The 23,127-nt window shown below is 38.3% G+C and overlaps 1 protein-coding gene across 2 annotated transcripts in view; it reads right to left on the bottom strand.

The window, feature by feature from the left end:
- LOC120539197 (acylphosphatase-2-like) overlaps positions 1-23,127 on the bottom strand; it is a 74,821-nt gene that overhangs the window by 35,772 nt on the left and 15,922 nt on the right. The window contains exon 4 of one of the 2 annotated variants that reach the window (XM_039769049.1): positions 21,264-21,453. The exons of the other annotated variant lie outside the window; for it this stretch is intronic. Within the exon in view, the coding sequence (XP_039624983.1) occupies positions 21,393-21,453 (61 nt within the window). The 3' untranslated portion in view covers positions 21,264-21,392. Of the gene's footprint in view, positions 1-21,263; positions 21,454-23,127 lie in introns of those variants that run through there. 2 annotated transcript variants of the gene reach the window in all.

Here is a 23,127-nt window from a genome sequence, read left to right as displayed (position 1 = left end):
GTTGGTCAAAATATTTACAACAGGCTCTTTTCTGTTTAAATAACCGACCTATAGCTAACAGCACTCCTATTGGGAGATTAACAGGAAGCAATCAGAAAGAGAACTCTTTACTTGTGAAGCTTCAACAAACCAATGCCAATGTTATAGTAGAACAACAGGAAAATAAATTGAAAGTTTTTCAGCTGTAGAATGGAGTCTGGGAGCTAATCTAGGCAAGAAAATTAAACTCGGACTAAGTGGTAATCTTCCAAAAGAAGTAGTTATGAATATACAGTTGTATAATAATCTAACTCTAATAGAGCCGATAGAAACAGGAGAAAGATGGAGTATGTTAATCAGAGCAACTGAAAATGTTAAAATAAATAAAGGAGATTTTATTGCTTCAATCACTTTAGAAAAGACTGATAAAGTAACAGTTATTTTGATACCATATGTATCTACACCTGGTAGAAAGGTCTGGATTAATAGTCCAGGAAAAGCACCCAGAAAAGGGAAATAATAGCAGTGGGTCAAGGAGATACAAGATTGGTTATAATTGATGGACAGAAGCTGCCTTGTTATCTTCCTCTCTACAGACTTGCCCACAGAGCAGACTAACAGTGACCGGAACCAAAAGGAAAAAAGAAGAAGAAGATCGGAAGCAAAAGGAATAAGGAGGTCTATCTGAGGTTTCCATAAGGGTAACTCCACAATTTATAGATTAAAATGGAGTACACGATTTATTACATTCTTTTGACAGTCATAGTGGGTATTCATAGCGTAGAAATTCAAGGTAACTGGACACAAATAAATTTCCAACATGCAAGTCTCTCATTATGGACTAATTGCTCAATAAATAATATACAGACTATGAGGAAAGAAATTGTTGAAGGAATATCAATTATGCAGGTAAAAGACATTTTTTGCCAAGTAACAGAGATCCCTAAAAAAGAGCAGGATTTTATAATAATAAAAGACCAAGAATGTACACTAAATTGTAAAGGTGGGGTATTAAAAGGTTGGGGAGTTGCTAGGTATAGAGATATTAATAAGCCAGAAGACTCCACATGTAATATAGAATCCACTGAAAATGCATGTTGGTGGGGGTGGAAACAGAGCTGTGAAAGAAGGGGAATCAAACAGACACTGTTATGTCCACTATTGACTGTTAGTCCCATACAGGAAACATTTAATGCTACACTGCTCAGACGATGGAGATTATGTAAGCCAGTTAGAATACCTCAAATGCTAGTTACAGTGCTAGTCCATATAAATGTTAGTGGTTACAGCATACCTTTCCAAAATAAAGCTGAATGTAAAGCTAATTGGTCAGAATTTTGGCCCATCCCTGAAAATAATATAAAGATAAAACGACAAAAGAGGAGTCTTTGGGACGGTATAAATTCTCTGTTAGGATTAGGAGGAATAGGCTTAGGAGTAGTTAACACTATTGACACAGAACAGATATATAGCAAACTATCAGATCTTTCGAGTAAGCAGATGCAGTTAGTTGAAACACAATCTACGTGGGCTCCTGTAATTGGCAAAGTAACAAATTCTAGTATAAATCTTATAAGGAAAAACACAGAAGCCCTGCTGCATTTGTCAGCTGTAACAAAAGAACAGGACCAATGGACAGACTCTGAATTAAGTTGTCTAGCACAGCGTGTTGCCTCAGCACTGCAGTATCTAAATTGGAAGATACTTATGATGGGCAAACAACCCGGCCAATGGGCTAACCAGTTCAATGTGTCAAAGGAGTATTGGGTGAAACCCATTGCCTTCACATGTTACACACGGAATAAGGACGAAGGTTGTATAGCAACAATGCAATTGGGCCCCACAGAGGGACACAAGGATACTTGGTGCCCCATGGAAGTGCTGCCAATATATACTGGTAAGGGATGGTGGCAGTCAGAGTTACACCATGGGTGGATAAACAGCCAAGGTGACCTAGTAGATCCTCAAATGTGTGAGAATTGGCCACAAGGGTTAGTTTGTGAACATAGTTTTATACAGGGACATGCTTGCACACATTTTGGAAAAGGAGATTGCCATTGGAACTTGTTAAATGTTACATTTCAAATCTTTGAAATAAATAGTACAGCTGCATGTGTGTTAACGAATGGTCTGATAGTATGGTCAAACTTACAAATAGATAATGGACCAGGGGTGTTTTGCAGGAACAACATAAAGTGGGTTATAGATATTAATGAGGATAGAACATATCCACTTATGCAAAATGTAGAATGGGATTGGACAGGTTTAGTGGAAGGGGTGGAGTTACCTCACCTGGAACCTCCAGATTTAATGACCAATTATAAGAAGACCATACAAAGATTACAAGAAGAAGAAGCAAAAACCAACAATATGGTTTCAAAAATCATCACTCGAATAGAACAAGATCGGATTGATGTGCTTGGATGGCTTCTGAAATTCAAACATCCTTAAATCATCATTGGTGGGATTTCTTTGGTAATTGGTCACCTACAGCGAGCAATGTACTAAACAAACTTTCTCATCCAATTGTGATATTAATAGTATGTATGCTAATTCTGCTTCTAATTCAAATTTATTTATGCATCAAACTAAGGAGACTTTGGTTTAAAGTACACAATGCTTATGTGTCCATAAGACCAATAATATGGAGGAAGTAACAATATCCAGTAAATCTGCCCTGTCCCTGGTAGTGTATGACATGGGAGTTGTACACGTAAGTGGCATTGGTGGGGAAGAGCGAATGTACCTGTTAAGCCAGCCAGGTGGGGGTAGATTTACTGAACTACTTATGTTCAGCATAAAGACTTGAAACCAGGACCCTCTGCTAAACGGACAAAACTTTATCATTACAATCACAAAGGATTACAAATAAGACAAGTATTCATCTTTGTTAATATGGAAAATTTCAGTATCTTTCATTACTTGATTTAAAAGGGGGTTCCGCCTTATGGGTGTAATATTTAGTGGTAACCTGCTGGACGGGATGACACTTGATACCCCATATAGGTTGTCCCAATATATTCTAGACGGTATTGGTGGCAGTCGGATCTCTCTACTCATTGAATAAATTAAGTAAAAAAAAAAAAAAGAAGCAAAACAAAACTTTTTGATAAGGCTTAATTTGTGAAGAAGTGCCTTCCTATGATTGTTCGTTTAATCATTTAGATTCTTAAATATTGTTTTTGTATTGAATGTATTTTTGTTTTCCTAATACATGTACTGTATTTTAGGGGTCCAGGGGTGGAATGAACAGTTAGAATGGTAAAAAAAGTTTTTTTTTATTATTTTATCCTTCTAGTTCTTAGTGAGCCAAATCTGTTTGGGGAATTGAAAGTACCTGACTATAGAAAGTGAATGAAAGAGTAAGGGAAGATAACACCAACTCGGACAGCCAAGGGTTTGAAAGGACCACAATTCATCTTTAGTTTGTCTGACCAAAATAGGGGTGGAGTGTTATGGTGTATAAAATCTGCATTTTATTCTGTATTATATTTTGCTCAAACCCAACAAGATGAATCCAGATGTAGGAGGCATTATAATAAAAGACATATCCTCTTTTGAATACCTCATTGATATAACAGTTAAAGCCTGAGGAAGAAAGCCTCAGGCTATTGATTACTACGATTGAACATCTGGGACATCAAGGGGGTTTACAGCCCAAGAAAGGAAGCATGACCTGATATTTCAGGTTCTTTATTACTTTACGGATGGACATCTGGGACATCAAGGGGATTTACAACCTGAGAAAGGAAGAACTGATGCAATCTCAAAGAACTTTATTACCTGGGGAGCAAAATTCATCCATCATATTGACAGCCAGCCAATCAGGTGCATGGAACATTCATGTGCTGTGAAACCACGGTATGGAACTTTTATCATAAATATGCCTCATTTTAAGCAACGTCAGAAGCAGAAAGAAGAGAAACACTGACGACGGAAGAGCCACGTCAGAGAATACAACAAAGACACGTGTAACCAGTTTTCATCCGATCGTCAGCTAACAGCATTCTCATGAACATCGTTTGCTAAATCAACCGCCGCCTGGGACTTTCATCCTTGACATCACTGATTCCTTTCAGTAAGCTTTTTAAAGACTATTTTATCCAGACTTTACTATCGAACTTATTTTCTATTACTTATTATTTACTTTTTAAATAAAAAGTAACTTGTTTTCATCTTTCTATACTTTGTCTTAATATCTAGAGTGATTGAAGTAATAAGGTAGATTTCTAAGAGCACCTGAAGCAGCTAGAGATTTTGCCATTTAGCTCTACGCTGCGGGGTTTTAAGGCTGAGAGCGAGGGCGCCGCTCGAAAGTTAGGGACAATGCGAGAAGAAGGTGTTCTTGGCTAATAAATGGCCTATAGTCAAGAATACTGAGTCTTTGTATGTTTTAATATTTTCTTGGAGACCAAAAGTAATATTTAGGTCTGTGGTCTATTTAAAACATCGCATGTTGTCCGTGCCGATAGTAAATAAGTCTCTTGATGTGCTGAGAGAGTGACAAGTTGTGTTATACCTAAAGCATTTGTGTGGTTCTTTTACTTTTAAGTGCTAAAAGTTAGCCAACTGTGTGTGTGTCATTCATAGGGCACTGTTGTGGTTAGGGTCTGAGTGTATATGTATCTGTGTATACGTGTGTGTTATTATTTAGGGTGCGGGAGTAGACCAATCCAATAACGAACTTGAAAAGGGTTACTTAAAAATAGTCGATAATACATGCGCTATGGCACACGGCTGGGGATGGTACCCAGCCGGGACGCCCAGCCAGACCACAAGGGGGCAACCGCCCTGGTTGCACTGGGGACTTGGAAGCTCAACCCTGTAGGGGCCCGTGGTCACTGCCAGGGGTCACCTCGGTGCCTGGAGAGCCCTGGACCTCAGCACTTCCGCCACACCAGGAAGTGCTGGGGGGAAGAATACTGGGGACACCCGGAGGGCTTCCGAGTGCGCAGCCGGCACTTCCGCCACACAGGGGAGTGTCCGCGGAGGAGTGTCGGAAAGCAACTGGAGCCCATCCAGGCTTGTATAAAAGGGGCCGCCTCCCTTCATTCGATGACTGGAGTTGGGTGGAAGTGGACGGGAGTCTTGTGAGAGAGGAGTGGAGGCGGCCTGAAGAAAGGCACTGGAGAGAGAGGCCTGGACTTTTGGGGATCGGTGCAGAGGCACTGGGTTGTGCACGAACTAAACTTGTAAATATTGTAAATAAATATGTGTGTGTTGGGTGAGAAAACGTTGTCCGCCTGTCTGTGTCCGGGTCTCGTTCCACAGCGCAAAATTGTTAATATTATATTATTTCCTGGGCCACTATACTTTCACCTGAAACTATTATTGCCATAGTTCTACATTATGCACATATATTCAAAAAATAAACTTGGCACAATTTTACATGCATTCATATGTGTGGGGATGAGAATTGCAAATTACTTTCTTTTATTTTACTTAACTGGCAACACTGTGGCTTTAATCATGAATCTCAACAGTCGTCTGTAAACACTATGCTGATATTTACTTTGGCAGAACATCAAAGATATAGCCCCAGGCAATACAAAATGAAGTGTCTGGACCAAAGCCTACATTGTTTTGGGTCGAATGTAGGATACAGGATGATATGAGGAATAAAATAAAGGTTTTCTTCGTTTTCAACATGGTATTCTTGTTTTTTATTGAATTTTATTTTATTTTTTTCATGATACTGTTTATATAATTGATACATATAATATACATACAATATAATATATAATTGATTCTTATTTCCGGCGCTGCATCCGAGTGGCAACCTTTCCAGCAGCTCCGTATATGACTTTATCTTTTTACCTTTTTATCTCTCCTTTTCTCTATTTCACTGATCACTTCTACCACTTTCTTTTATGTGGAATTGCTCCCTGGACACTTTTTACTATTTTACTATTTGACATGGATTTTTACACTCCGAGAATCGCCTATTCAAGTAGTCAGCTTAAAGCACTGAGAAGAAATGCTTATGGCGGTGTGGTTCCTTATTTACCTGACGAGGTAAGAAGGCGATATCGGGCAGCCAGCGGCAAAGATAAAAGATAAGATTAAATCAAGACAACTTGAGAGAAAATGGCGTTATAAACCGTCGGTGCCTTCTGTGATCATGGGAAATGTAAACTCACTACGAAATAAGATCGACGAACTGGCTGTGCTGGTGAAAAATGTCAGAACCTACAGAGAATGCAGCTTGCTGTGTTTTAGTGAAACGTGGCTAACGTCTATCATCCCAGATGCTAACGTGGAGCTACCCGGGTTTAGCACAGTTAGAGCGGACAGAGACGCAAGTACCTGTGGAAAGAAGAAAGGAGGAGGACTCGCTCTCTATGTCAATACAAAGTGGTGCAACTCAGGACATGTAAACGTTAAAATCTCCACTTGCTGCAAGGACATCAAACTGGTGGCCGTAAGTCTGCGCCCTATTACTTGCCCAGAGAGTTTGGACACGTGATTGCTGTTATTGTTTACATCCCCTCAAGCGAGCGGAGATGGCAGTGACATCATCCATTCCGCAGTTGCTAAGTTACAAACGCAGCACCCTGAGGCACTTGTGCTAATCGCTGGAGACTTTAACCATGTAACGCTGGACAAAACATTACCTGCCTTCTCCCAGTATGTGGATTGTAACACTCGGGAAACAGGACTATTGACCTACTATATGCAAGCGTTAAAGACGCATACAGCGCCACCCCACTGCCTGCGCTTGGGAAAGCAGATCATAACCTGGTTCTGCTTCAGCCTCAATACAAACCAAGAGTGAGACGCTACCTACAACTACACGCTCATTCAGGAAGTGGTCCCTGAGGCAGAGCAGGCTCTGAGAGACTGCTTTGGAACTACAGACTGGGATATATTGCTTGGGTCACATAGTGAGAACATTGAAGAGGCTGTTGAATGCACAACTGATTACATCAACTTCTGTATGGACATTGTAGTTCCAGTAAGAACAGTATGCTGCTATGCTAACAACAAGCCATGGATTACAAGTGACATCAAGGGCCTTTTGAACCAGAAGAAAAGGGCTTTTAAAGGTGGTGATAAGCATGAGCTCAAGCGTGCAGAAGGAACTCGAGTCCAGCTCAGGGCGAAAGAGCAGTACAGGAGAAAGCTGGAGCAGAAGTTGCAGAACAACAGCATGAAGGAAGTGTGGGATGGGATGAAGATTATCACTGGCTGCAGCTCGAGCGGGTGCCGCCATCGAGACAGGCGTGGAGAGAGCAAACCAAATGAACAACTTCTTTAATAGGTTTGATCACAGTAACCCACTCTCACCTCGAGTACTGCATCCTCCAACCATCCTTCTGCTGATACCAGCATAGGTGAGACATCCCCACCCACAATTACAGCAGCCCAGGTGAGCAGAGAGCTGAAAAGACTTTGTGCCAGCAAAGCAGCGGGTCCAGATGGTGTATCGCCACGATTGCTGAAGGCCTGTGCGTTGGAACTGGGGAGTCCTCTACAGCGCATCTTCAACCTGAGCCTGGAACAGGGGAGAGTCCCAAGGCTTTGGAAAACATCTTGTATCACTCCTGTCCCAAAGGTATCACGTCCTAGTGAGCTGAATGACTTCCGGCCTGTTGCTCTGGCGTCACATCTGATGAAGACCATGGAGCGGCTGCTGCTTCACCACCTGAGGCCACAGGTCCGCCACGCCCTCGACCCTCTGCAGTTCGCATACCAGGAGAAGGTGGGAGCGGAGGATGCCATCATCTATATGCTTCACGATCCCTCTCCCACCTGGACAGAGGCAGTGGTGCTGTAAGAATTATGTTTTGGACTTCTCTAGCGCCTTCAACACCATCCAACCTCTGCTCCTTAGGGACAAGCTGACTGAGATGGGAGTAGACTCACACCTGGTGGCATGGATTGTGGACTATCTTACAGACAGACCTCAATATGTGCGTCTTGGGAACTGCAGGTCTGACATTGTGTGCAGCAATACAGGGGCGCCGCAGGGGACTGTACTTTCTCGGTCCTGTTCAATCTATATACATCAGACTTCCAATATGACTCGAGTCCTGCCACGTGCAAAAGTTAGCTGATGACACTGCTATTGTGGGCTGCATCAGGAGTGGGCAGGAGGAGGAGTACAGAAAGTTAATCAAAGACTTTGTTAAATGGTGCGACTCAAACCACTTACACCTTAACACCAGCAAGACCAAGGAGCTGGTGGTGGATTTTAGGAGGCCCAGGCCCCTCATGGACCCTGTGATCATCAGAGGTGACTGTGTGCAGAGGGTGCAGACCTTTAAATATCTGGGAGTGCAGCTGGATGACAAATTGGACTGGACTGCCAATACTGATGCTCTATGTAAGAAAGGTCAAAGCAGACTATACTTTCTGAGAAGGTTGGCATCCTTCAACATCTGCAGTAAGATGCTGCAGATGTTCTACCAGACGGTTGTGGCGAGTGCCCTCTTCTACGCGGTGGTGTGCTGGGGTGGCAGCATAAAGATGAAAGGCGCCTCACGCCTGGACAAACTTGTTAAGAAGGCAGGCTCCATTGTAGGATTAAAGTTGGACAGTTTAACATCTGTGGCAGAGCGACGGGCACTAAGCAAACTCCTATCAATCATGAATAATCCACTGCATCCACTTAACAGTGTCATCTCCAGGCAGAGGAGTAGCTTCAGTGACAGACTTTTGTCACTGTCCTGCTCCACTGACAGACTGAGGAGATCGTTCCTCCCCCACACTATGCGACTCTTCAATTCCACCGGGAGTAAATGCTAACATTAATTTTATTTTAATATTTTTTTCATTTTTATTACTATTTAATTTAATATTGTTTCTTTGTATCAGTATACTGCTGCTGGATTATGTGAATTTCCCCTTGGGATTAATAAAGTATCTATCTATCTATCTATCTATCTATCTATCTATCTATAATAGATTGGGCACTACTAGTAATGTTGAATATTTCACTAAATCTTCATCAGTACTCGATAACATCTATAATTTCTAAATGTTTTTTGTAATGTTCTAAAAATGTTTTTGCTCTTGCTTTTGGATCCCTACAAACCCAATTTTCCTGTGAAGAAATCTTCTCAACTCAGATCTTCTTGAAAGCACTGCAAAAGATTTTTTAATGTTATTTAATGTTAAGCCTTAAAACATTTGTTGCTGTAAGTATATATTAATTCTAAGATATGTTTTGGTCTATCTTGTTGAAATATCCAACCTGTTATTAGCTTTATTTTCTTCACCGATTAGGAGATGTAAATGGTTTTTGTTTGATACTTTAATTGAATCTGTTCACTTTGGTTGAATTTATTTTTGTGGTACAACTTTCTGTATTGTTCTATTGTTTGTACAATTGTACTTTAACTGAACTATGTGTAATTGTGTTCATGAAAAAGGCTAAAAAATGTGTCCATTCCTAAATACCCTAAAAGCTCAACAGAGCCAACACAATGTTTAATGGTTGTTAATTTTTCTAGCACCTTTTTATTGCCTTTTCAATATCCAATATTTTAATTTATTCAGATCACAGCAATTTGTTTCAAACGGTTTTTACTTATTCAGTTATCCATTTCTTCACAGACATTAGGCGGGGACGTTTGTGATAAAGTAATGGGAATGTTTTACATTGAATGTTTCCATTGAAATACTTTTTGAGTAAACTATGCTGTATTGTTAATTTAAGGCATCAAGTCCTTGGTGTTTAATTATTTGCAGTAGTATGCATGTTCCCCTTTGTGTATCTACCCTGTTTATAGACATTTATAATAGAGATTTTTCCTGAGTCTTCCAGATCTTGCATTGACAGCTGTCCTAAATTCTATTTTGATGACGCTTCTGACAATGTAAATTTCAGGGTGGAATCATTTAGATTTTTAGAATTTAGTTATCATTATTTTCAAGTAAGTGGGAATAACATTCTGAGATGTTAGAAGGGTCAAATATATTTAGTATCTAGTCTAGAACTGTGTTCACCTGGCTTTAATGTAAGTCAATAAAGTGTTGAAGCCTTACAAAAATATTCCTTTATGAACAGAATAGTACTCAAAATTGTGCACTTGTCAAATTTATATTTTTACAGTGAACATGTTAAATTTTGCTTGTTAATAGTAATATAAAGAATTATGTTATGTTTAAATTTGTACAGTAGAGAGCTTCTACTAAGATGTTTTCAATTAAGAAATTAGTAGAACATGCAAGTTGAGAAAGAATATCCAAACTCAGTTCATGCAACTGCATGTACAGTGTGCCCTGATTTTATAAATTGTAAAATGTGTGATATAAAAAATAAACTGAAATTAAAATTAAACTTCCCATCAGCACTCTAAATGATAAGGAGGTCTGCAATTTAAACCACACTGACTAAGTCTGTCATTGAGAGTCTGCCATACAGTATAATCAAATGCTGCAAAAAACTACCTCCCACACTATTGCTTCTCCTGGTTTCAGTTGCAAGTGAGACAACCTCGTTTTTCATATGACAAAGTGCATGTTAAATCAATTGTCTTTTTTCCCTCAGCTAGTATCTCGCTGTTCCTGACCTCTTTTTTCTTTCCAAACACTTCATCTACAATGACAAATGACTTTTCACTTGGCAGAGTCTGGAGATTAAACTGAGATTTTCTTATCCTTTTGCTGTCAACTACAGTTTTGTCACTATCCAAAATGTAGTGGTGCAAACAGATGGCGTTTTTGGGGTGATACTTCAAGTAGGCGAAATACATCACTGGCACAGGAATGTCATTTGGCTGGGTAAAATTTGTGAGCAAACACTTCAAAATAACATAACAGTCAAACTTTATGAACTACAGAATAACATGCCAGTAGTTCTGAACAAAGTCATGTGTACATTTGAAAATGTCTTAATGTTTTAAGAAATAAAGCGCAAAGCAATGTTTATTTTTTAATCTAACTGTATTGAAAGAAAGCAAAATGAAAAACAACCAATGAAAATATATTTATCTTTAATTATGTCACTGAGTAAGAGATAAATGTCATTTGACATTTTGTATCTTTAACCAATTTATTAGTTATATTGAAGCTATTCAAAATATAATAGCAACACAAATTGTCAAGTGTATTTTTGAGGAAGCAATGTTAACTATCACCTGAAATAACATCTTTCTAACTATACATTTTTGTTGTTTGGATTAAAAAGAAAAATTAACAATTGCAAATATACTATAATGACACTGTTATTGGAAAGTACATGCTCTTTCATTCTGCCAGAGATTGCATTAGTCTAAATGGCAGCATAAGACTCCACAAGCTGTAAGTTCTAAACGTAAATGATTACATACTATTACATACTAATGCTATCTATAGGGTACAATTAAAATACATTTTCATTTATTATGGATAAATATTAAATAAATATATTTATATGAAGTCATGTTTGTTTAAGTATAGAATACTTTCTCTGCAGCAGTTCTGAATACCTTGAAATTAAAAAAGTGTAAAGGTGTAAACTGAAGAATGTCATTAATAGCAAGCAAAATGTGAAAAGAACACCACCTGCAGGTTTAGGCTACCATTGACAAAAGCCATTTTATACAATTTTATTAATTGGACATCCAGACTATTGAAAAATTATTTTAGACTTGTCTATTTTACCTAACATCTCTCTCAGTATAAAGCTTCACATTATTATTAATTCAGGTGTAAGAAATAAGAGAAAATGGTGACATTGTTTGTAACAGCTGATAAAATAGTAATTCTTATTATAGATTTAATAATGTCTGCCTTGCAACCAAAAGAAAGATTGTTTTAATTAATAATTGATACTGGACTACTTCATATTTGCAGCTGATACACTTGCTCCAATATCCTGTGACTATGAATTGAAGTAAGTGAGTCTACAAATGGACACATCATTTTTGTGCTATTACATCAAATAACATTGACAGTTTAAAGCACTGGAATCCTTCATCTTAAAAGAGCGTGCATCTTTTCTATGTGGGATATAAATAATCTTTTGATACTCATGTTGGATCTCCCTGGAAAATTCACACAGTCTAAAGACATGCTGCCATGCTGACTGGCAAAGCTAAACCAACCTAGTGTGTATATCTGCACTCTGTAGTGTGTATATCTGATTTCTCTCTGTTACACTGCTCTATGCAAATATCTATTATGGACATGTCGCTGTATAAATGAGCAGCTGACAATATATAAACTGACTTGGAACACCAACCAAATCTTATTATACTAATGCTTTGGATGGTGACTCATCAGTTAGTTGCCTACTTTAATATCAGAATATACAAAACGTTTTCTTTAGTTATCAATACGTATAAATCATTAAAACATTTACAAAATGATATTTTAAGTTGTGGCTTACATGAAATCTTAATTTTTTTCAATGTCCCAAATATAGTGCCTAAAAACATTCATTTTCTGAAATCTGCAAAAGCAGAGAAATTGGGAAAGGGCAGAGAGTTTTTCACAGCACTGTACATAAGAATTTTTTATTTGCACACCTTCAATAGCAATACTGTACATGGATTATTTGTGAAAAACTACAAAGTGTAACATTACAGTAATACCAATACTGAAGTAAAAAGGCTCTGAAGAAAATTGGCATGTCATGTGTGTATGTGTGTTTCCACCAGAAGAAGACAACTGTACTTGATTTCCCAGTGGCTTACTAGTGTTGGGTAAAAATAGCCACACCATGACTCTGACCTAGATCCCATCATCCTTAGCATCACAGGGAATGGGGCCAGGGGACAAGTAAATTGGACCATGCTAATTAAATTCTAAAAGGGCTATCCAACAAGGGGAATTCATAATTTTAGAAGGTAAGAAAAGATAAACTATATGCACTAAAAAAGTTATTTTGTTACATTTCAATGAAACACAGTTAGATATAGGCAGGCAGTGTGGCCTAGTGATTAAGACTTTAGACTTCAACCCTGAGATGGTGAGTTCAAATCCAACTACTGACACTGTGTGACCATGAGCAACTCACTTTACCTGTCTACAGTATGCTCCAATATGTAAAACAAATGTTAAATTATAGCCATGATATAATTTTATACACTCCATTTTTGATAAACTGAAATTAGAAGTAAAATTTCAAAAAAGTGGGTGCTTTTTGCAGTTTTAAAGGTAATGCAATATTACCTCCATCCTCTTTATAGGTACAAGTGTTCAAGTGCTTGTTAGCGCAAATATCTAATCAGCCAATCACACAATGGCAACTAAATGCATTTAGGCATGTAGACATTGTCAAGACGACCTGCTGAAGTTCAAACCAAGCATCAGAATGTGAATGAAATGTGATTTAAGTGACTTTGAACATAGCATGGTTGTTGCTGCTGGACCGGCTTGTCTGAGTATTTCAAAAACTGCTGATCTACTGGGATTATTACACACTACTATCTCTAGGGTTTCCAAAGAATGGTCAGAAAATGGGAAAATATCTAGTGAGTGCCACTTCTTTGGATGAAAATGCCTTGTTAATGCCAGAGTTCAGAGGGGAATGACCAGACTGAGCTGACAGAAAGGCAACAGTAACTCAAATAACCACTCGTTACAACTAAGTTATGCAGAAGAGCATCTCTGAATCCACAACACATTGAACCTTGTAACAGATGGGTTGCAGCAGCAGAAGACCACACCGGGTGCCACTCCTGTCAGCTAAGAACAGGCAACTGAGACTACAATTCCCATGGGCTCACCAAAACTGGAATACAGAATATTGGAAAATGTTTCCTGGTCTGGTCTTGATGACTGCTGGGACATTCAAATGGTAGGGTCAGAATTTTGCATCAAGAACATGAAAGCATGAATCCATCCTACCTTGTATCAATGGTTCAGGATGGTGGTGATAGTGTAATGGAGTGGGGGATGTTTTCTTGGCACACTTTGTACCAATTGAGCATCATTAAAATGCCACACTCTACCTGAGTATTGTTGCTGACCATGCCTATCCTTTTATGACTGCAGCATACCCATCTTACACGCCATGTCACAAAGCTCAGATCATCTCAAATTGGTTTCTTGAACATGACAATGAGTTCACTGTACTCAAATAGCCTGCACAATCACCAATATAGCACTTTTGGGATGTGGTGAAACAGGAGATTTACAACAGAGATATGCAACCGACAAATCTGCAGCTGCGTGATGCTATTGTATCAATAAGACCAAAATCCCAGAGGAATGTTTACAGCACCTTGTTGAATATATACAGTCAAAATTTTTAGAACACCTCAGTTTTTTCAGTTTTTATAGAAATGCATGCAGTTTAATGTCTTAATGTTTCATGAAATCAAGGCATAGACCAGATAGACAATGGCAAATAAAAAAAGAATCATTAAGTGTAGAAAATTTTATTAAAATTTTTGATTTATCAAAGTAGACAACTTTACCTGATATAAGAGCCAATAAGGTATTCTTTCCATAACAGAAATCAAATATTGGTCAGAAAGATCTTCTCAACGCTGTTGCAGAAGTTTTCACAAATGTGTTGCACTTGTAGATTGCTTTCCTTTCACCCTTCTGTCTAGTTCATCCCAAACTAAATCAATGAGGTTTAAGTCTGGAGACTGTGCTGGGGATTCTATGTTTTGAAGTGTGCCTTCTTATTCTTTACTTTTACTGTAGTTCTAGCATAGCCTGGAGGAATGTTTTGGGTCATTGTCTTGGTATAGGATGAACCCCTGACCTACTAGACGCTGACCAGAAGGTATTGTATTATGGTGCAAAATGCTGTGGTAAGCTTTTGATGCCACTCACTCTGTGCAAGTCACCAACTCTGCCTCCAGCAAAAGAACCTCAGACCATCACACTTCCTCCTCCATGTTTGACAGTTGGTGTCACACACTAAAGAACCATACTTTCACCAACTCGACAGTGAACAAACACCCTGTGAGATGAACCGAAAATTTTAAATTTTGATTCATCAGCCAATAACACTTTCTTCAAGTCTGCAGTAGTAAACAACCAGTATTTCAAGGCCCTTATTTTGTAGTTTAAGGAATGGCTTTCTTACTGCTACTCACCCTGTCAAACCTGCAGCACAAAGTATCCTCTTCACAGAAGAAACTAAGACTTGTTTTTTTGACCACTGTTGAGTTGTGCTTGAAGCTGTTGTGCTGCAGAACATCTGTAGGTTGTAATCTATTAGTTGTTCCTTGAAGAAGGTCCATTTGTAATATTCTTAAATTTCCTTTTTTTCAGCTTTTGCAAACCTAAACTTTAAATTTAAACCTCTGGCAGTATATTGCGTACCTTTTCACCATTTTAAGTCCTTCACTGCATTTCAGCTGATTAAATATGAAGAAAAACTGCAGTACTAGGGTGTTGTACTGTGTTAGCCATTATGGAAATTTTGAGAATTTAAGCAAAATGATGCCTTTTATTGGCTAAGTACAAATATTACAATATGCATGCTTTCAAGGCAACTCAGGCCCCTTCTTCAGGCAAGATGTAATCACTGGAACTGGAAAAACTGAGATGTTCTAAAAGTTTTGACTGGTAGTTAATTTTAAATGGATTAGTTTGCCATTTTTGCCATAAATCTGCAGTACACTCAATAAAACATAATGATAGTGAAAAACTTTCCATTTTTCAGACACTTTGCTGAGGCATTCCAAATTCTGGTAAGACACATCCTGTTTGCTTTAAGTATCCTTGCAATATGTCTACAGCTAGACTGGAATCCACTTATGGCAAATTTAATTACTGAACATTGTTTAGAAAGTCGCACCAGTCCCACAATTCACACTGAATGTCAGGACATAAACCAAGCCATTAAGTCTAAGTAATTCTCTGTAGACCTCTGCAGTAAAACAGTGGTGAGGCACATATCAGCACAAGGGTAAAAAAACAATTTATAATGCTTTGAGTGTTCCTAGGACCACAGTGGCCTCAACAATAGTGAAACGGAACACCAGGATACTTCCTAGAGTTGGCCTTTTGGCCAACGTGAAAAACCAGGTAAGAAGGGGATTGGTCAGCAAACTGATCAAAAACACAATGATCACTCTAACAGAGATTTAGAATTCTTCAGATGAGATGGGTAAACCCGTCAGAAAATCAATCTTGCATTTATGTTAGAGTGACTAGATTGAGGTCACTCTTGACTAAAAGGCATATGGTAGTTTAAAGGATTCTATCTGATGAGAACTGTACTCTTTGGGCTGAACTACAAGCAAAATGTCCGGTGAAGACCAGGCACTGTTCATCACCTGCCTAATACAGTACTACCATTAAGGTGAAGCATGGTGGTGTTAGCATCATGCTATGGGAGAGCTTCTCAGTATCAGGGACAGGGAGACTGGTCAGAACTAAGAGAAGGTTGAATGCAGCCAAATACAGAGAGAAAACCTTGAAGAAAACCTGCTCCATTGTTCACATGACCTCAGACTGGGAAGACAGTTTCAGCATGACAATGACCTAAAGCATATTGTCATTGACTGTCCTTGAGTGGCCCTGCAAAGCACAGACTTAAAACTCATAGAACATGTGTAGAGAAATCTGATGATGGCAGTTTACAGACTTTTCCCATTAAATCTAACAGAGCTGGAGAGGATTAGCCAGGACGAATTGAATAAACTTTTCAAATCTGGATGTGCAAAACATTCAGAGACTTACTCAAGAAGACTCAAAGCTGTAATTACTGCCAAAGGGTGCTTTTACAAAGTACTGCATTAAGAGTCCAAATGCTTATATGAATAACCGACTTAAATTTTTGATTTTCAAAAAATGTGCACAATTTTCTGAAAATATGTTTTCACTTTGTCATTATGGGTTACCAAGTGTAGATGAGCAAAATTATTCATACAGTATATACACTCACCTAAAGGATTATTAGGAAAACCATACTATTACGGTGTTTGACCCCCTTTTGCCTTCAGAACTGCCTTAATTCTATGTGGCATTGATTCAACAAGGTGCTGAAAGCATTCTTTAGAAATGCTGGCCCATATTGATAGGATAGCATCTTGCAGTTGATGGAGATTTGTGGGATGCACATCCAGGGCACGAAGCTCCCGTTCCACCACATCCCAAAGATGCTCTATTGGGTTGAGATCTGGTGACTGTGGGGGCCATTTTAGTACAGTGAACTCATTGTCATGTTCAAGAAACCAATTTGAAATGATGCGAGCTTTGTGACATGGTGCATTATCCTGCTGGAAGTAGTCATCAGAAGATGGGTACATGGCGGTCATGAAGGGATGGACATGGTCAGAAACAATGCTCAGGTAGCCCGTGGCATTTAAACGATGCCCAATTGGCACTAAGGGGCCTAAAGTGTGCCAAGAAAACATCCCCCACACCATTACACCACCACCACCAGCCTGCACAGTGGTAACAAGGCATGATGGATCCATGTTCTCATTCTGTTTACGCCAAATTCTGACTCTACCATTTGAATGTCTCAACAGAAATCGAGACTCATCAGACCATTTTTCCAGTCTTCAACTGTCCAATTTTGGTGAGCTTGTGCAAATTGTAGCCTTTTTTTCCTATTTGTAGTGGAGATGAGTGGTACCCGGTGGGGTCTTCTGCTGTTGTAGCCCATCCGCCTCAAGGTTGTGCGTGTTGTGGCTTCTCAAATGCTTTGCTGCATACCTCGGTTGTAACGAGTGGTTATTTCAGTCAAAGTTGCTCTTCTATCAGCTTGAATCAGTCGGCCCATTCTCCTCTGACCTCTAGCATCAACAAGGCATTTTCGCCCACAGGACTGCCGCATACTGGATGTTTTTCCCTTTTCACACCATTCTTTGTAAACCCTAGAAATGGTTGTGTGTGAAAATCCCAGTAACTGAGCAGATTGTGAAATACTCAGACCAGCCCGTCTGGCACCAACAACCATGCCACGCTCAAAATTGTTTAAATCACCTTTCTTTCCCATTCTGACATTCAGTTTGGAGTTCAGGAGATTGTCTTGACCAGGACCACACCCCTAAATGCATTGAAGCAACTGCCATGTGATTGGTTGATTAGATAATTGCATTAATGAGAAATTGAACAGGTGTACCTAATAATCCTTTAGGTGAGTGTAGTAAGGATGAAAGACCAATAGTGTTAAAAGCTGGAGATTACACTATCTTTAAAGAATAAAACACAATAATTAGTAATGGTTGTTGTTTAAAAATATATTCTTAGCAAAGGAGGTTGTAAGAGGATACCATTCTACAGCATCTGTGCAGTATCATCCTTGTTATTTGATCCACCAGCTAAAATACTTATTTTTTTCTTGTGTTTTTCTTAATCTGTTCTTTCAATGTTTTATTAACTTATGCATTGATGATTGGAGAGAATATATACTGTTCAAAAAAATTAAAGGAACACTTTTTAATCAGGGTATAGCATCAAGTTGATGAAACTTCTGGGCTATTGATCTGGTCAGTTAAGTAGCAGAGGGGGTTGTTAATCAGTTTCAGCTGCTTTGATGTTAATGAAATTAATAACAGGTACACCAGAGGGGCAACAATGAGATGACTCCCAAAACAAGAATGGTTTAAAAGGTGGAGGCCACTGACATTTTCCCCCCTCATCTTTTCTGTTTTTTTTTTTTTTTTTACTAGTTTTGCATTTGGCTACAGTCAGTGTCATTACTGGTAGCATGAGGCGATACCTGGAGCCTACAGAGGTTGCATAGGTAGTCCAACTTCTCCAAGATGGCACATCAATACATGCCATTTCCAGAAGGTTTGCTGTGTCTCCCAGCGCAGTCTCTTGGGCATGGAGGAAATTCTAGGAGACAGGCAGCTACACCAGGAGAGCTGGACATGGCTGTAGAAGGTCCTTAACCCACTGGCAGGACCGGTATCTGCTCCTTTGGGCAAGGAGGAACAGGATGAACACTGCCAAAACCCTACAAAATGGCCTCCAGCAGGCCACTGGTGTGAATGTCTCTGACAAAACAATCAGAAACAGACTACATGAGGGTGGCCTGAGGGCCCGACGTCCTGTAGTGGGCCATGTGCTCACTGCCTGGCACCGTGGAGCTCAATTGGCATTTGCCATAGAATACCAGAATTGGCAGGTCCTCCACTGGCACCCTGTGCTTTTCACAGATGAGAGCCGGCGTGAAAGGGTCTGGAGAAGCTGTGGGAACATTATGCTGCCTGTAACATCGTTCAGCATGACCAGTTTGGTGGTGGATCAGTGATGGTCTGGGAAGGCATATCCATGTAGGGACGCACAGACCTCTACAGGCTAGACAACGGCACCTTGACTGCCATTAGGTATCGAGATGAAATCCTTGTACCCATTGTTAAAACCTATGCTGGTGCAGTTTGTCCTGGATTCCTCCTGGTGCACGACAATGCCCGGCCTCATGTGGTGAGAATATGCAGGCAGTTCCTGGAAGATGAAGGAATTGATACCATTGACTGTCCCCCACGCTTGCCTGACCTAAATCCAATAGAACACCTCTGGGACATTATGTTTTGGTCCATCTGATGTCACCAAGTTGCACCTCAGACTGTCCAGGAGCTCAGTGAGGCCCTGGTCCAAATCTGGGAGGAGATCCACTAGGACACCCTCCGTCGTCTCATTAGGAGCATGCCCCGACATTATCAGGCATGCATACAAGCACGTTGGGGCCATACAAAATACTGAGTACAATTTTGAGTTGCTGCAATGACATTTCAGCAAAATGGACTAGTCTGCCGCATCATTTTTTCACTTTGATTTTCAGGGTGTCTTTGAATTGAGCCCTCTGTAGGTTGATAATTTTCATTTCCATCAAACGATGTGGCATCCTTTCGTTCCTAACATATTACCCAGTCCATATCAGTATAGATTTACAGCATGATTTTTTCCCATTGAGATCTGATGTGTTTTCAAAGTGTTCCTTTAATTTTTTGAGCAGTTTATTTTATTACAGTATTTTGTTTTATGAACAGACAGGGTGGAGCCAGATAGCAATGAGTGACAATGAACTTTCAATAGGAATTATGTCTTTTCCATATAACTTCTCCAAAGTAGGGCAACCCCAAAATAATCCCATTTAGCAAACTTTAAATCTCAGACCAGAATAATTGTTACAACAAACCCAAAATCTAGCCGTTCAAGCAAGGTAGCCAGCAAATCTGGATCAGCGGAAATTATTTTTATGGAATAATGGACACAAATGCCTCAAGCAGACATGAGAGCAATATGATTAAAAACTAGATGCCAAAGCTCCCGAGTCTGATTCTCTTAACCAGAGTTAACTTTGGCCTGCAAAGCAAATGCAAAAAAAAAAAATTTCCTATGCTGTTAATAAGACATTTTCCTCTGCAATATTCTTAATATCCATCAGGGGTCAATATATTCTTGATCACCTTCTTAATTTTATACTGACACATGCTGAAAAAAAGTGAAGTACAATCTGAAACACTTAACAGCCTTAGTTTAAAGAAAACTATCAGAAACATTCCTGTTTTTTTAAACGTAAAAGGAAATGTGATTTACTTGCAAAGACAATGTTCTTCAAGGAGTTCAGTATTTGATGCTACACTAACACAATACATACATTATTTCTGAGGTGTGAGATGAAACATGGAACAGGAAACTTAAGGAATTAAAAGTAGGTTGAATAGATAACCTGACTATATGTTTCCTTCCAGGATAATCATCTTAAATAAAAACTAAGCTAGGAAATCAACAGAGATATGTAGGATTAACTCTATAAATCCTGCTTATATTACCTTTGTAATGGTTTTCTGTGGTTTATGCACAGAATCAACTTATAATTATAATATATATTTATAAAATATATAAATCCAGGTTTTCTATAAAATTATAAATAATTTTACCTAATTTGCCAAACATAAATTACTGAGTTAGCTGCTAAGATGTCATTTTAATAAATAATAAAATAATAAATAGTTTTAGATGTGTTTCGATTATGCATTATATACTGATAAAAGATTTCTTGTAGATTACAGTATTTATTTTATACATGATAATTAGGGGTTCGTATATGTAAAGCACTATATAAAGACTAAGATAAATATTTTAGAAAAAAATAGACAAAATCTTAGTGGTTTTAAGACAGACATCCTGTCTGTTTTCTTTACCAATTTATTACACATTTAATGTTGGATGATGCCAACAAGCTGAAGTCTATCATATACTAACAAATGTAAGAAGAAGTTGTCCGTTCAACATAAGACATAAGACCTGATAGCTTATTTGTTGGCATTGAAAGGAGGTGAAAAAATACATATATTCATAAGTACATAAATGCATTATACATTTTGACAAGCACTATAAATAATGATAAGAAAAAGTGTTTTTTTAACATGTATTTTATTTTATTTAAGCTGTCAAATGACTCAAAATCACCTCTGATGTCACAGAATAAGGGATGTCACCAAAGCATTAATTTGTAGGAGGATTCTAACTAATGTGATCATCTTCACTCCTCCTTCAATCTCTTTTTCTAAGTACCTCTTCCTCTGCTATCTTTGCTCACCTGTCATCCTCGTTCACTGCATTCTCTGTGACCTGTAATCTTTTCCATGTTTTACCACTCCTGTCAACTTCTTCCTTAGGACAAGTGACAGTGCACCTTTTTAAGTCACCCTGATTTCAATTGTGAGCACAAAGTTGGCAAAGTATTTATGCAGTTAACTTGCACTTGGCTAAAATGTTACATACTTTGGGTATACAGTGCTCCTGTAGGGTATTATAAACTGTTATTATTGCTGTCTACTAAAGTATTTTATTTTACTTTCTTATATATTATACATTTATCAATAAAAATGTATCTATCCATCATTATCAAAGATGTTAAATTCAACAAAGGGTAAGGGGGGGGGGTGAGGATAGAAGCAGGCAGGATGCAAAAAGGATGTGATGCCAATTCAAGGCACACTCGTTCACACAAACACCCACTCACTAGTCTGGGGTCAATTTAGATTTACCAATTAAGCTACAGTAAGCTGAACTTGTTTGGAATATGGGATAAAAATATAAAAAAATACATTGAAAGGCATTGGTCCATTTAAGAGGTTCAAACATTAAAACAATAAGACATAGAATTAGGAGTTGGTTGTAACCACATTTTACACTTAAGACAGAAACAAATACAGTCATATCTAATAATCTACACAGCAGAATAAAGCCTTAACTTTTTGTGGGGTTTAACTTTCAACCACAAACATTAACAACAAGCATTACTTGTCATTTTCTCAATGAGCTCCTTTGTAAATTTAATATTGTAATATTTATTAATGGCTACTTTTTGATTCTAGAACATAGTGTACATGAACTATTCAATAATGGATTCATTGAACAGTTTATCAGATGCCAAAAATACTACTAAAGTACTGTAAACAAGGATTTCAGATGTAATCATAAAGTAACCTAGATAAACCAATTGCAGAACAGCAATACATACACAACAACCTAGACCTTGAACGGATGCAAATTGAGTTGCTGATAATAATGATTAACTTTCATTATTTATTAATAATGTTAATGAGAGGACTTTGGAAAGCAGGGTATTAATTATGTAAAGGAAATAAATATTTGAGTTATTTTTTCAGAAAAGGCATTTTGTGATTGGGTTTTAATTTCTGTATTGTGCCCAATGATGTCAAGTTAGGCTCTGGTGGAATATGCAGATTTGGTTATGAATGAATGGATGGATGGAAAACATTATTTGTAATAAAAATGAAATATACTTCTGGTCAGTAGTCATTTTTGCATATATAGATTGTGATTCTTGTTTTAGACACTGAAACAAATGCAGTGATTTGTTGAAATTGTATATCAGGTTTAAATGATTTTCAATAATCTAGTTGTATGTAATAAACTACAAGGTTAGAGTGACCCCCTGCAGTTTTATTTTTTTTACTTTCAGTCATGAGCAATATTCAGTATTTCAGATCAGCTTTATTAACCAGTTAGTCAAATTGTTTATGCCTGAATAGTTTAAATAAACATTACATGTTCATAAATACATTTTGTGTCCTGTAATGTGTAAATATTACATTTTTAGAATAGATAAATACATTGCGTAATAGTAATTAGTGTTCAAAAGGTAAGATAACTGATCCTTACGGGGAACATTGCTATTGACTCTCCTTCTTGTTTCATTGAATGACTATGAACTATATGGCTAGTTGTCAGTTGCTTAGACAGACTTTATTTTTGAAAATGGACACACAACAAAGAACTGCTCATAAATGGGACAGTACCGTCTGGGAGTAGTTTGAG

This window comes from Polypterus senegalus, chromosome 11 (assembly GCF_016835505.1).
Source record: "Polypterus senegalus isolate Bchr_013 chromosome 11, ASM1683550v1, whole genome shotgun sequence".
In the NCBI taxonomy this organism is placed as follows: Eukaryota; Metazoa; Chordata; class Cladistia; order Polypteriformes; family Polypteridae; genus Polypterus; species Polypterus senegalus.
This window is presented reverse-complemented; position numbering and strand designations above follow the sequence as displayed.